The sequence below is a fragment of the Meira miltonrushii genome, assembly GCF_003144205.1.
Source record: "Meira miltonrushii strain MCA 3882 unplaced genomic scaffold FA14scaffold_1, whole genome shotgun sequence".
NCBI classification, from domain to species: Eukaryota; Fungi; Basidiomycota; class Exobasidiomycetes; order Exobasidiales; family Brachybasidiaceae; genus Meira; species Meira miltonrushii.
The window spans coordinates 729,793-741,079 of record NW_020289943.1 but is presented as its reverse complement, the minus strand read 5'-3'; the positions used below and the strand labels follow the sequence as shown (position 1 = coordinate 741,079).

Sequence of the window (11,287 nt, the reverse complement as noted above, 5' to 3'; positions counted from 1 at the left end):
CTCAGCAAAGATGGAAGATAGCCTACCTCAATCTTGGAAGCCACATATCCTCAAACCAGAAGATTATGATGAATTGAAAGCTTTGATTTCGAGCATTCAAGAGGAAAAGAATGGAACCATTACACATCCTTTAGCTGCACGAATCCATCTAGAAAGATTGGTTGAACGGTATTGGGAACGAAAAGCGCAAGAGCAACAAAGAGAGAATGATCAGGATGAGGTAACACCCGAAGCGCCAGAAGAAGAAGAAGAAGAAGAGGAAAGCTTGGAGGAGCTGCGATTACGGATCTTACAGCATCCCGTCTATGCAACCGTACCGACGGTCTTTCGATGGCCTATTTTGACTTCTCAGCTAGTACGACCGGAATGGTCCTTAGCAGATGAAGTTATGGTAATCTTAACAAAGCAATCTGTAAGAGCGTCACGAAGCAGCCACCATTCAAATACTGAAGAAGATACTGCAGAGACTTTGACTGAAGACCAAGAGGAAAGTCAGCCTCCACCAGCAACGCAATCCGAAACTGTAGAACATCCGTCCCTTGATGGAGAAGAGGATGAGATCCCACCCTCATTTGCCTTGCCGATAATCAATCAGTGTCAAACATCTCTTCAAGCCCTGCTAGAGTCCTTGTCCGATCGAATTCCAATCGGGCGAGGCAATGGACAAAAGCGTATGCAAAGGCGTGATATTATAACCTGGCGAGATGTACTGAAAAGTGTCAAAAGCCTTCTTCCGCCAACTCAATCACCTGAAGAGGTCGTACAAAGGATTGAAGAGCGAATGCATGCAATTGCCGGTTCCGCAACGGTCTTCCCGAGCGCTGCTGTTCTGACAAACCTTGGCAGAGAGCAAGGTGCATTGGCTAAAGTGTTGAGGAAACAGGCTCCTATACTAACTCATCAATCGGAAAATGCACATAAACTCTTCCCTCATAACGATCAGACAAAGAAACGACGTGCTTTGCAAAACCGATTGCGTGAGATGGATCAAGATCTTTTTCTCAGTCCGGATCGCTTCAGACATTCTCTCTTACAACCTTCACCTTCTGAGCAGAACTTGTACAAACGTCAAAGATTCTAATTCATTGAGAAAGATACCCACTTAATGTACAAGACTTGTTTCACTTGTGTACTACAATAGAAAAATTCATTTCATTTCTTCTCTTCGCTTGATTCCCTTCCAATTCCATCTTCGAATATGTACAAGTGCTTTGTTTGTGTAAAAAAAAAGAGAATATGATCTCTGTCCTTCTTCCCCGGGTTAAAGAACAAGTCATTATAAAAATACAATATGGGGGAGAGACACTGCTTGGTGGCGGCGATCGTATTATCGGATACTTCTACATTTCCATAGCAAATTGTTCATCATTTTCATGATGATGAGCGTTGTTACCGTTATTGCTAGTGGTACTCGTGCTACTATTACTGCCTAAACGACCACGTTTGACATGATGATTATCGTTTGAAAGGTTTGGAGTGTCTTCTTGCTCTTCATCATTTGTTTGTTGTTGTTGTTTTGCAACAGCTGCTTCTGCCGCTTCTAAACGTTCTTTAAACGAAGAAGGTGTTGTATTTGTTTGTTGTTGATTAGAGCCAAGTTTACCAAAATTGAACGCATTACCCGGACTACGTGGCTTGCTTGCACTGTTTGGTGGAGAGCGGGTAATGCTGCTTGCCGTGATCCCAGCACTACCGATACTGCCAACGTTGAAGTTTGCAGAAGGTGATCGACCGCCTGGTGAACGACCGTATTGGACACCATTCATATTCAACGGTTTGACGTCCTTCTTACCGGATTTCACCACAGTAGTCCAAGGTGGAGAAGGATTGCGAACGGTAGAAGAACCGTTTGTTGCTCTTGGAGGGTTTCTTTGTTGTGGTTGTGATTGAGGAGGTGATTTAGCATAAGGGCTGTTTTGATGAGCAAAACCGTCTGATTTCAATTCGGGTGAACGACTGATCTCTTGCGGAACAGGAGTGATTGTTTGTGATAAAGGTGAACTTGCCAAAAGCAATAATTGTTCACGAGAATAAACAATCCTATTCGTTCCGCCAGGTGTTGTGCCGAAGAGTTGAGTGTTGCCTGATTTGCTGGCCTCTGTTTTTGTAAGAGTCTTGTTATGACCGTTCATCGTTTGATGATTATGACGAACATTATGTTGGTGATGATGATGAGATTTTGGCATATGGAAATCAGTTGGAGCACGACGAATGGCAACAGGGGTAGTCATGGTGACAAAAAGAGAATATTATATCTGACTGTAGAGAAGAAGAAAGAAGAAGGAAGAAGAAGAAGTACTGTTGAGATAGGGTGAATGAAGTGCTGAGAATTGAATGAGTTGCGCGAAAAAGGATGGATTCAGGAGGATGTTTAAGTCTTTATATCTGATAGCTCAAGCATTTATCTTTATGGTTATTGTATCAATTTTGCCCGGAATGACGAGCGGTGGGGGTGGGTGTCTGTGCGTTAAATTGCATGCCGTTGTGCATTGAATGTGTGATAATGGCACTAAAGCAGTCTCGGAAAGAAGAGCATCAAAAGTTTGGGGTATTAAAGCTGTTTTAGGAAAAAGGTTGCCGCTCGTGTGGATACGCACGTCATCCGTAAATGATCGAAGCACACCCTATCTTCACACTGACTTTTCGCCCTTCCATGCACTTTAACAGCGTGCGTATCACCGCTTTACTACTTCAGTGTATCTGTTAATATGCTCGGGCCTTTTTCTTATTTTTATGCAGGTTATGTTGCATGGAAAGATAGGAGCACTTCAAGAGATTACAATTATTATATTGCATATACATTATATCTATATCTTGAAATATGTTTGAATGAAGTGCAAAGATTTGATAGGAAGATATCGGATTCAGCCTTTCTTGGAAACAATAAAAAGACGGGATGATAACAGCAATATGAATTAAAAGGCGGGGACCGTTTCTCTCGTTGGCAGATGACCTTCGATCACAAAGAGGATGGCCCAAACGTGAATAAGTGAAAATGACATAACTCATCAAATCTTTTTATATCTTTGTCTTGCGCCCTTGTGGCTTCATTTAAAAGAAGGAGAATAAAAATAAAGTAGGGATGATACCCCGGATTATTTATTCCGCTTGTGAACGAATAATAGCGTGCGCCCGCCTGCTTTCATGCTCTCTTGCATTACCTGAGGCGATGAGAGTGCTTTTCCGATCAAACATTCTCCCATAAGCTAGACTCTTACCCCACAAAAAGTGAAGTCTATTGGAACACCTTAAAAACACATTCCAAGTAGGCTGATTGCTGAATACCTTGCATTGAGTGAAAGTTTATTTATTGTGAATTAAAGGTTTTATATACTTTACTGGAGAGTTCGAGAGGTCCAATAAACAACCTCCCTACATGTGATCATATTGTGAAGAAGTCACATTCCGCACGTGATTTGAGCAAAGATGATGCTTACATATGCAAACAGCTAATAAATGATCGTCATTGCAGCTACTCCTTGGGGTTCAAATGTCTAATGGTGTGAAAACGAACAAAGAATCAGCCCCACTTTTTGATGGAAGTGCAGGCAGTGATTTTGCCTCCACCTGTTTTGATTTATGAACCCACAAGCGACGCCCAGGGCAAAGATGCAATGCTTGTGTGTGTTTCAGCTCTCAAGACTCTCGGCGTAGTGCCACTCACATCATCTTTTTTTTTTGGCTCGGTCTGCTTCTTTTTTGTTTGCTTGGACTATAACGCGTAATTATTGCATTTAAAATGCCTTACCCGCTCGGTCAAAAGGAGCACATCCACACGGTTTTGTTAAGACAGAGAACATTGGCGTGGCCCTCTCCTTCTAGCGTAAAATATAAACTGATAAAGTGCACTCCACCTTTAAAATAAAGTGCGGAGCGCACAGTTCCTTTGCCTGTTTTTGTTGTCGAGTGAGAGTGGGTGTAATGCGATCTGTAAAACAGTGTCCAGATCGAAATCGAGGTAAAGTTTTTTGTGTGTGTAGTCCACATCCATTCAAACTTTTACTCCCGCTTTTCTTTCACATTCATCACTGTCATCTCTCTGTTCAATTGACAAAGAGAAAGAGACTGACAAAAGCCAATCTATAAAGGTGTGTATACGAAAACATTTCATCCCCTTCTCGAAAACCATCTGACCACCCTTTTGTGTCTTTAGAACCTCTTTCATTCATTCTTGATAGCAACAATGTCCGCTTTGTCCAGTGTCGAGATTGGCGATGCACCACAAAAGGGTCATGGTAAGATCCGTAGGGCTGCCATCAGTCCTGATGCTTTGGTAGAACGTCCATCTGAAGGAAATTGCAATTCTATGGCTGATGTTTTGGACTTTGCAGTCAAAAAGTTCACAAACAAACCAGTGATGGGAGAACGTGATTTGATCAAAGTACACAAAGAAGAAAAAGAAATCACAAAAAAGGTTGATGGAAAAGAGGTAAAGGAAAAGAAAACCTGGGAATACTCTGAATTGAGCGATTATCATTACTTGACTTACAGTGAATTCTACGAACAAGTTCAAGCTGTCGGTAGTGGTTTGCGTGGACTTGGCTTGTCACACGATACAAGATTCAACATTTATGCTTCCACCTCTCTCAACTGGCAAAAGATGGCTCACTCTTGTTTCCAACAAAACATTCCTTTCTGCACTGCTTATGATACTTTGGGAGAAGATGGTTTACAGCATTCACTCTCTGAGCCTGACGTCGTTGGTATCTTTACAAACCCTAAACTTCTCAAAACATTGACAAACGTAATCGGTAACACACCCACAGTCAAGACTGTCATTTATGACGGAAAGGCAGAACAAGAACAATTGGACAAATTAAAAGAAGCAATGGGCGATCGTGAAGGCGTTCAAATCATTCATTTGGACGAAGTATTGAAACAAGGAAAAGCCAACAAAGTTGAACCACATAAGCCAAAGCTGGAAGATGTTGCATGTATTATGTACACTTCCGGTAGTACAGGAGCACCAAAGGGTGTGATCTTGACCCATCAAAACTTGATCGCAGCTTTGGGAGCAATTGAAAAGTTGATCGGTCATCATTTGAAGCCAACGGATACATTCTTGGCTTATTTGCCTTTAGCACACATTTTGGAATTCATTGTTGAATCTGCATGCTTGTATGTTGGTATCACAATGGGTTACGGTAGCGTCAAAACACTCACTTCAGCAAGCACGCGCAATTGTGAAGGTGATTTGGCCGCATTCAAGCCAAGTGTGATGGTCGGTGTTCCAGCTGTTTGGGAGACGATTCGTAAGGGTATCAATGCAAAGGTTTCTGGTGGACCTGCAGTTGCTCGTGCTTTCTTCAAAGCAGGTTATGCTGCCAAGAAGAACAAAGTTCCAGTTTTGTCCGGAGCTGCAGATGCGATTGTGTTTAGCAAGGTTAAAGCACAAACCGGTGGCCGTTTACGTTTAGCATTGAGTGGTGGTGCAGCTATTCACAAGGAAACTCAACAATTCTTGGAAATCGCATTGGTGTCTATTTTGCAAGGATACGGTTTGACGGAAACTGTGGGAATGTGTGCAATCTTGGTACCTGAATTGATGCAATACGGTTCAGTAGGCGTTCCCGTGCCTGCCGTTGAAGTTAAATTGGTTGATGTGCCTGATGCCGGTTACTTTGCAACTAAGAACCAAGGTGAAATCTGGATTCGTGGACCTGCAGTGAGCAAAGGATACTTTAAGCGTGAAAAGGAGACAAAGGAAGCCTTTACCGAAGATGGATGGTTCATGTCTGGTGATGTCGGTCAATGGAACAAGGATGGTACACTTTCTATCATTGATCGTAAGAAGAATTTGGTCAAATTGGCAGGAGGTGAATACATTGCAATCGAACGTTTAGAGTCGGTTTACAAATCATGCGATTACGTACAAAACTTGTGCTTGCACGCTGATTCTAATGCCAAGCAGCCGATGGCAATCGTTTTCCCCAAAGAGGACAATTTCCGTAAATTACAAGGAGCAGACGCAAGCACAGACTTTGCTGAATTGTGCAAGAAGAAAGAGTTGGTTAATGCCGTTCTTAAAGAATTGAACTCTGTTGGAAAACAATCCAACTTTTCTACTATGGAACAATTGCAAACTGTTATCCTCGTTCCTGAAGATCTTCCAGTAACTGCTGCTCAAAAGATTCAAAGAAAACAAGCTGTGGAGAAGTACAAGGAGCAAATTGATAAGATTTACCCTTGAGAGGAGAAGTGTGAAGATTTTTTCTCATTCTACTTTCTTTTAGTTTCAAGATACCAGCCTCCTTGTTCTGCCTTTTTTCTCCCGCGACATCACACATTGTACGCCATCTGACACACACGCACACACAATTCAAGTTCTTTCCATCGTACAATTCAGCCCTTCAATCCCCGCCTTTTCTACTTCTTCTCTGTATATATTTTGCATATTTCAATGATTGATGACCTGAATTGATGTTTGCCGGTCATCCCCGCTTTTTCCCCCGCGCCCAAAGAATATTTAAGTAAGTTACTCTAAGTAAACGCGGCAGGGCGCTGCGCTTGTACTCCGAACGAAAGTCCGATGTAAGCTGCATATCCCTCATTATTCTTAAAGATGGACGCCCGCGAGTCAGAGATTACACAAAAGAGGGAAGATTGCATAAGTATCTGTTGTGCAGCGCGCGAGCGGATCGTTTATGTCATTCTTATTTAAACGCGGCCGGTTCTCCGCTTCGTCCGCAGTGCATTTAAGCAGAGAAAACTTTTCTCCCGTTAGCAACAGCTTTCAATTCCTTCTTCCCCTTCTCTCTTATCATTTAGAGTGTACATACATACTCCACTTCCTCCCTGTATATTGTGTGGGTTGTGAGACCGAGTACGCCCCCCGCCCTTCATCATGACTCCGACTCATATGCAAAAGGCTAAAGCTGTTCTGCATTCATCATCTTTACCTTTTACCAGCGGCGCCCATTCATCCGTTATTTTACGCCAAGCTGCTACCTTTCCTTCATCATCAAGAAGTGTATCCTATAAGAACAGCAACAGTCTCACCCGTCAATCTCGCTCATCTCCTTCCAACATCGGGCAACCTTGGTCATCATCCTCTACAATAACAAAGCGTACATTCATGACCTCTTCTTCATCTTCCTACAAAAAGGTTCTAACCCTTGATTCTATCAATCAAAATGTTCGAAATGTAGAATATGCCGTTCGAGGAGAAATTTCAAATCGTGCAAATGCATATTCAAATCAATTAGCCGAAAAGAAAGGAAAACTTCCTTTTGATTCTGTTGTTTCTGCAAATATCGGAAATCCTCAACAACAACCACATTTAGCTCAAAAGCCACTCACTTTTTGGAGACAAGTTGCTGCACTTACCGAATATCCAGATTTGATCGAAAGTCAAGAGGCAAACAAACTTTTCCCACAAGACGCAAAAGATCGTGCGAAACATATCTTGGAAGATGTTGGAAGTGTGGGCGCATACTCTCATTCAAAAGGTGCACAGAGCATTCGCAAACATGTTGCTCAATTTATAGAGGAAAGAGATGGTTATCCTTCTGATCCGGAAATGATTTATTTGACCGCAGGTGCTTCTGCCGGTGTGCAATTGTTATTGTCGGTTTTGATCTCAAGTTCAAAAGTTGGAATCATGATCCCAATTCCACAATACCCACTTTATTCTGCCGCACTTTCTTATTATGACGCTCAACCGGTCAAGTACTTTTTGAATAGTGATGATGATTGGAGCGTGGACGTGAAACAGATGGCCAAAGAAGTTGACGATGCACGCGCAAAGGGAACAGACGTTCGTGCTTTGGTCGTGATCAATCCTGGAAATCCAACTGGAAGTTGTTTATCGGAGGAGAATGTTCGTCAAATCATTCAATTAGCACACGAAAAAAGCTTGATCGTGATGGCTGATGAGGTTTACCAAACAAATATCTTTAAACCAAAAGATCTTCCTTTCGTCAGTTTCAAAAAGGTTCTACGCGATTTCAGCAAAAGCACAAAGAAGGAAGAACAATCGATCGCAGATGAAGTGGAATTGGTCAGCTTCCATAGTATCAGTAAAGGCGTTAGCGGAGAATGCGGTAGACGAGGAGGTTATTTCGAATTGACAAATATTTCAACCGATGTCGAAGCACAGATATACAAGATGGCAAGTGTAAACCTTTGTCCTTCTATTCAAGGTCAAATTGGTGTAGACCTTTTGGTTCGTCCACCAAAGAAAGGTGAAGAAAGTTTTGAGCTTTATCAAAAAGAGGTGGATTCGATCCATCAAACCTTACTGGAACGTAGCCGAAAGATGGCCGATAAATTCAATCAATTGGAAGGTATTCAATGCGGAGAAGCACAAGGTGCATTGTATCTTTTCCCATCGATCAAATTACCACAAAAAGCAATGGAAAAAGCAAAAGAAGAAAAACGCAAGCCAGACGAATATTATTGTTTACGTTTATTGGATGCAACTGGAATTTGTGTTGTTCCTGGTGGAGGATTTGGTAAAGTGGCAAAAGAAGATGGAACAATCTTTTTGCGAACGACAATCTTGGCAAAAGAAACAGATGCATTCGTTGACCGATTTGGTAAATTCCATCAAGAATTTTTGGAGGAATTTGGCAAACCTTAGAATGTTGAGCTTTAGACGTATATAGAAAGAGAAAAAACACTTGTAGAATCACACATCAGCGCATATGTTTTATATATTTTCAATCAAATCAGATCAATTTAACGACATTTAGAGATTGAATTGCATTTCATTGAACGTATCTTTATTAGCACCACAAAACAAGAAAACAAAAGAGAACGAGATTATACATCGTGAAAAGTATGAAGAGAGAAAGATTTATTGAACGGAGTATGGTTGATTTTGATGATTGTTCAAGATGTCTATTTGCGAAGACTGTTTAATGAACGGGTGAAAAACGCATTTCATCCTTTACGCTATCGGTCTTGAATTGAATCCAATCCTTGAAGAAGTTATCACGCATCTTCCATGGCTTTTGATCAGCTGCTTTTGGCATCAAAGGTTTAGCACGTTCCAAATAACCAGAATTGAGGTTAACCAAAGGAGCAACCTTGACTTGATTGTGATCGACTGTTGGTGTAGCAGCGGCATAATTGTTCTCTTTCATGAAGTTTAACAAACGAACCAAATAACGTGCACACAAATCCGAGCCAAGAGTCCAAGAAGCGTTTGTATAACCGAAGCACATTGATAAATTTGGAATTCCATCGATCATTTGACCTTTGTAAACGAAATGATCTCTCAAGATCATCTTTTTACCGTCAACAACGATATTCGTTCCACCTAACATTTGAACTTTCAATCCTGTTGCTTGAACGATATAATCAGCTTCTAATTCACTTCCATCTTTTAATCGAATTCCGTTTGCCATAATTTCTTGTATATGTCCTGTAGCGATTGATGCTTTTCCTGATTTGATTGCTTTGAAGAAATCTCCGTCGGGTACCATGCATAAACGTTGATCCCATGGCTTATAATTAGGGTTAAAGTGTGGATCCATTGGGAAATTCTTTGGTAATTGTCTGGCGATCAAGAAACGTAAAACACGACGGATAAAGTTTGGAAAAACACGGCTCATGTAAAATAAGAATGAAGAACGGATTTGGTTACGGATACGCATATAAGTGTGTGCCCATCTGCCAGGCAAGATTTTACGAATGATTTGAGCGACGGGATCGATTGAAGGTTGAGCGATGAAATAAGAAGGAGAACGTTGTAACATTGTAACCATTTTGGCTTCTTTGGCCATGTTTGGCAAAAGTGTAACCGCAGTGGCACCACTACCAATCACCACAACTTTTTTGCCTGAATAATCCAAATCTTCTGGCCAGAATTGAGGTCGTAGAATTTGACCTTTGAAATTTTCCGATCCAGGCAAGACTGGGTAATATCCTTCATCGTAATCGTAATATCCGGCTGAGAAGATGACGAATCTTGCAGTCATTTTAGTAGATTCATTCTTTTGATTGTCATGAATTGATAAAGTCCAAAGGGCATCTTTTGTTGACCAATTTGCTTCTTCAACTTTTTTGTTGTATTGAACTTTCTTGTCAATTCCAAATTCTGATGCTGTATCTTTGATATATTGTAAAATATCTGCGCCGTCTGCGATTGATTTTTTACCTTCCCAAGGACGGAAAGGGAAACCAAGCGTAAACATTTCCGAATCAGAACGAATACCTGGATATTTGAATAAAGACCATGTTCCACCAATTTCATGACGTGATTCTAACATGGTAAAATTGAGAGAAGTACCGGTTTGTAAACGGTAAGCGGCATTCACACCGGAAAGACCGGCACCAACGACTATTACGTCGTAATCTGCTGCGACCATTTTTTTTGTGAGGAGAAGGGGGGAAGATGGCAAAAAGTTTAAAGGGGTTATGACGATGGAGGCAAAAAGAGCAAAGAAATCTATCTGAGCAAAGCCTCGTGTCTAAAATGTCCAAAAGTGGATGATGGTGGTGTTGAGGAAGGGAAGTGGGGTAATTGCAATCCGAGTATAAAAGTAAGATGACCAAGAAGAAGATTTTAAGACATACGGTGAGTGTCCATACTTAGGATTACCTATTTTGTCTTCCGCCTGTTCGGTCATTTTGATTGACCGGAGTTGGCGAATGAACAGTGTTTGTCAATCAGCATTAGTTTATGTGGGAATCCACACATAGAATAGCAGCACTTATGCTCCCATGCTAAACAATGATTTGAAAGGAAGATTTTTGCATTGAAAGTGCCTTAGCATGATAGCAGGCATCATATCAGTCAGAGAACCTTTTTTTACTCATCATCAACTCCACTGGGGCAAGATGCCAGTTTGATGGAGTAAGCTGGGGTATTGTTTTCATGCTTTGCGCAATACGCGTTTAACCTCGGTCAACTCGTCTTTCACACTTTTGGATTGCAACCGAAGTGACGTAAACTTCAATCCTGCTGATATAAGCAAAAGAGACACGTGATTGCTCTAGGATTCAACCACCAATCCACCGTGGATCCCATTCCTTAACCCTGAAATGAGAATGAAAGAATTAGGGTTGCAGAAAGAAATTATTGATTCTACATGCCTCCTTCATAATAAATTCCTCTCGTATCCATGATCTTGAAGAAGATTTATAAAGAGACTGTTGTACAAAACAATTGATACTTACAACAACCATCCCTGTATCCCTGTATCCCTGTATCCCTTTGTTTCGTTGAAGCTTAACCTCTGTCGAACTGTTATCAAGCTAAAAACATCATGCGTTTCACAATCATCGTTCTCTTCCTCATGATACCTGCAGCCATGGCAACAACGCTTTGGAATCGTCAATG

General features: G+C 41.3%; 5 protein-coding genes across 5 annotated transcripts; 3 read left to right on the top strand and 2 right to left on the bottom strand.

Moving 5' to 3' along the window:
- Positions 1 to 10: 10 nt before the first annotated feature.
- FA14DRAFT_152175 (uncharacterized protein) lies at positions 11 to 1,081 on the top strand (the record flags this gene model as incomplete). Its single annotated transcript, XM_025497513.1, has 1 exon — positions 11 to 1,081. The coding sequence occupies one exon, from the start codon at positions 11 to 13 to the stop codon at positions 1,079 to 1,081; it is 1,071 nt and encodes a 356-aa protein (XP_025357052.1).
- Positions 1,082 to 1,340: 259 nt separating this feature from the next.
- FA14DRAFT_152174 (uncharacterized protein) lies at positions 1,341 to 2,231 on the bottom strand (the record flags this gene model as incomplete). The annotated part of the gene is made up of 1 exon (XM_025497512.1): positions 1,341 to 2,231. The coding sequence occupies one exon, from the start codon at positions 2,229 to 2,231 to the stop codon at positions 1,341 to 1,343; it is 891 nt and encodes a 296-aa protein (XP_025357051.1).
- A 1,723-nt stretch (positions 2,232 to 3,954) lies between these two features.
- On the top strand, positions 3,955 to 6,443 carry FA14DRAFT_159133 (acetyl-CoA synthetase-like protein). Its single transcript, XM_025498070.1, has 2 exons — positions 3,955 to 4,088; positions 4,154 to 6,443. The coding sequence occupies exon 2, from the start codon at positions 4,184 to 4,186 to the stop codon at positions 6,188 to 6,190; it is 2,007 nt and encodes a 668-aa protein (XP_025357050.1). The 5' UTR covers positions 3,955 to 4,088; positions 4,154 to 4,183; the 3' UTR covers positions 6,191 to 6,443.
- Positions 6,444 to 6,523: 80 nt separating this feature from the next.
- On the top strand, positions 6,524 to 8,683 carry FA14DRAFT_159132 (putative alt1-alanine aminotransferase). Its single transcript, XM_025498069.1, has one exon. It carries the CDS (start codon positions 6,845 to 6,847, stop codon positions 8,579 to 8,581), a length of 1,737 nt encoding a protein of 578 aa, XP_025357049.1. The 5' UTR covers positions 6,524 to 6,844; the 3' UTR covers positions 8,582 to 8,683.
- Positions 8,684 to 10,493, bottom strand: FA14DRAFT_159131 (monooxygenase flavin-binding family protein). Its single transcript, XM_025498068.1, has one exon. It carries the CDS (start codon positions 10,311 to 10,313, stop codon positions 8,859 to 8,861), a length of 1,455 nt encoding a protein of 484 aa, XP_025357048.1. The 5' UTR covers positions 10,314 to 10,493; the 3' UTR covers positions 8,684 to 8,858.
- Positions 10,494 to 11,287: the final 794 nt, after the last annotated feature.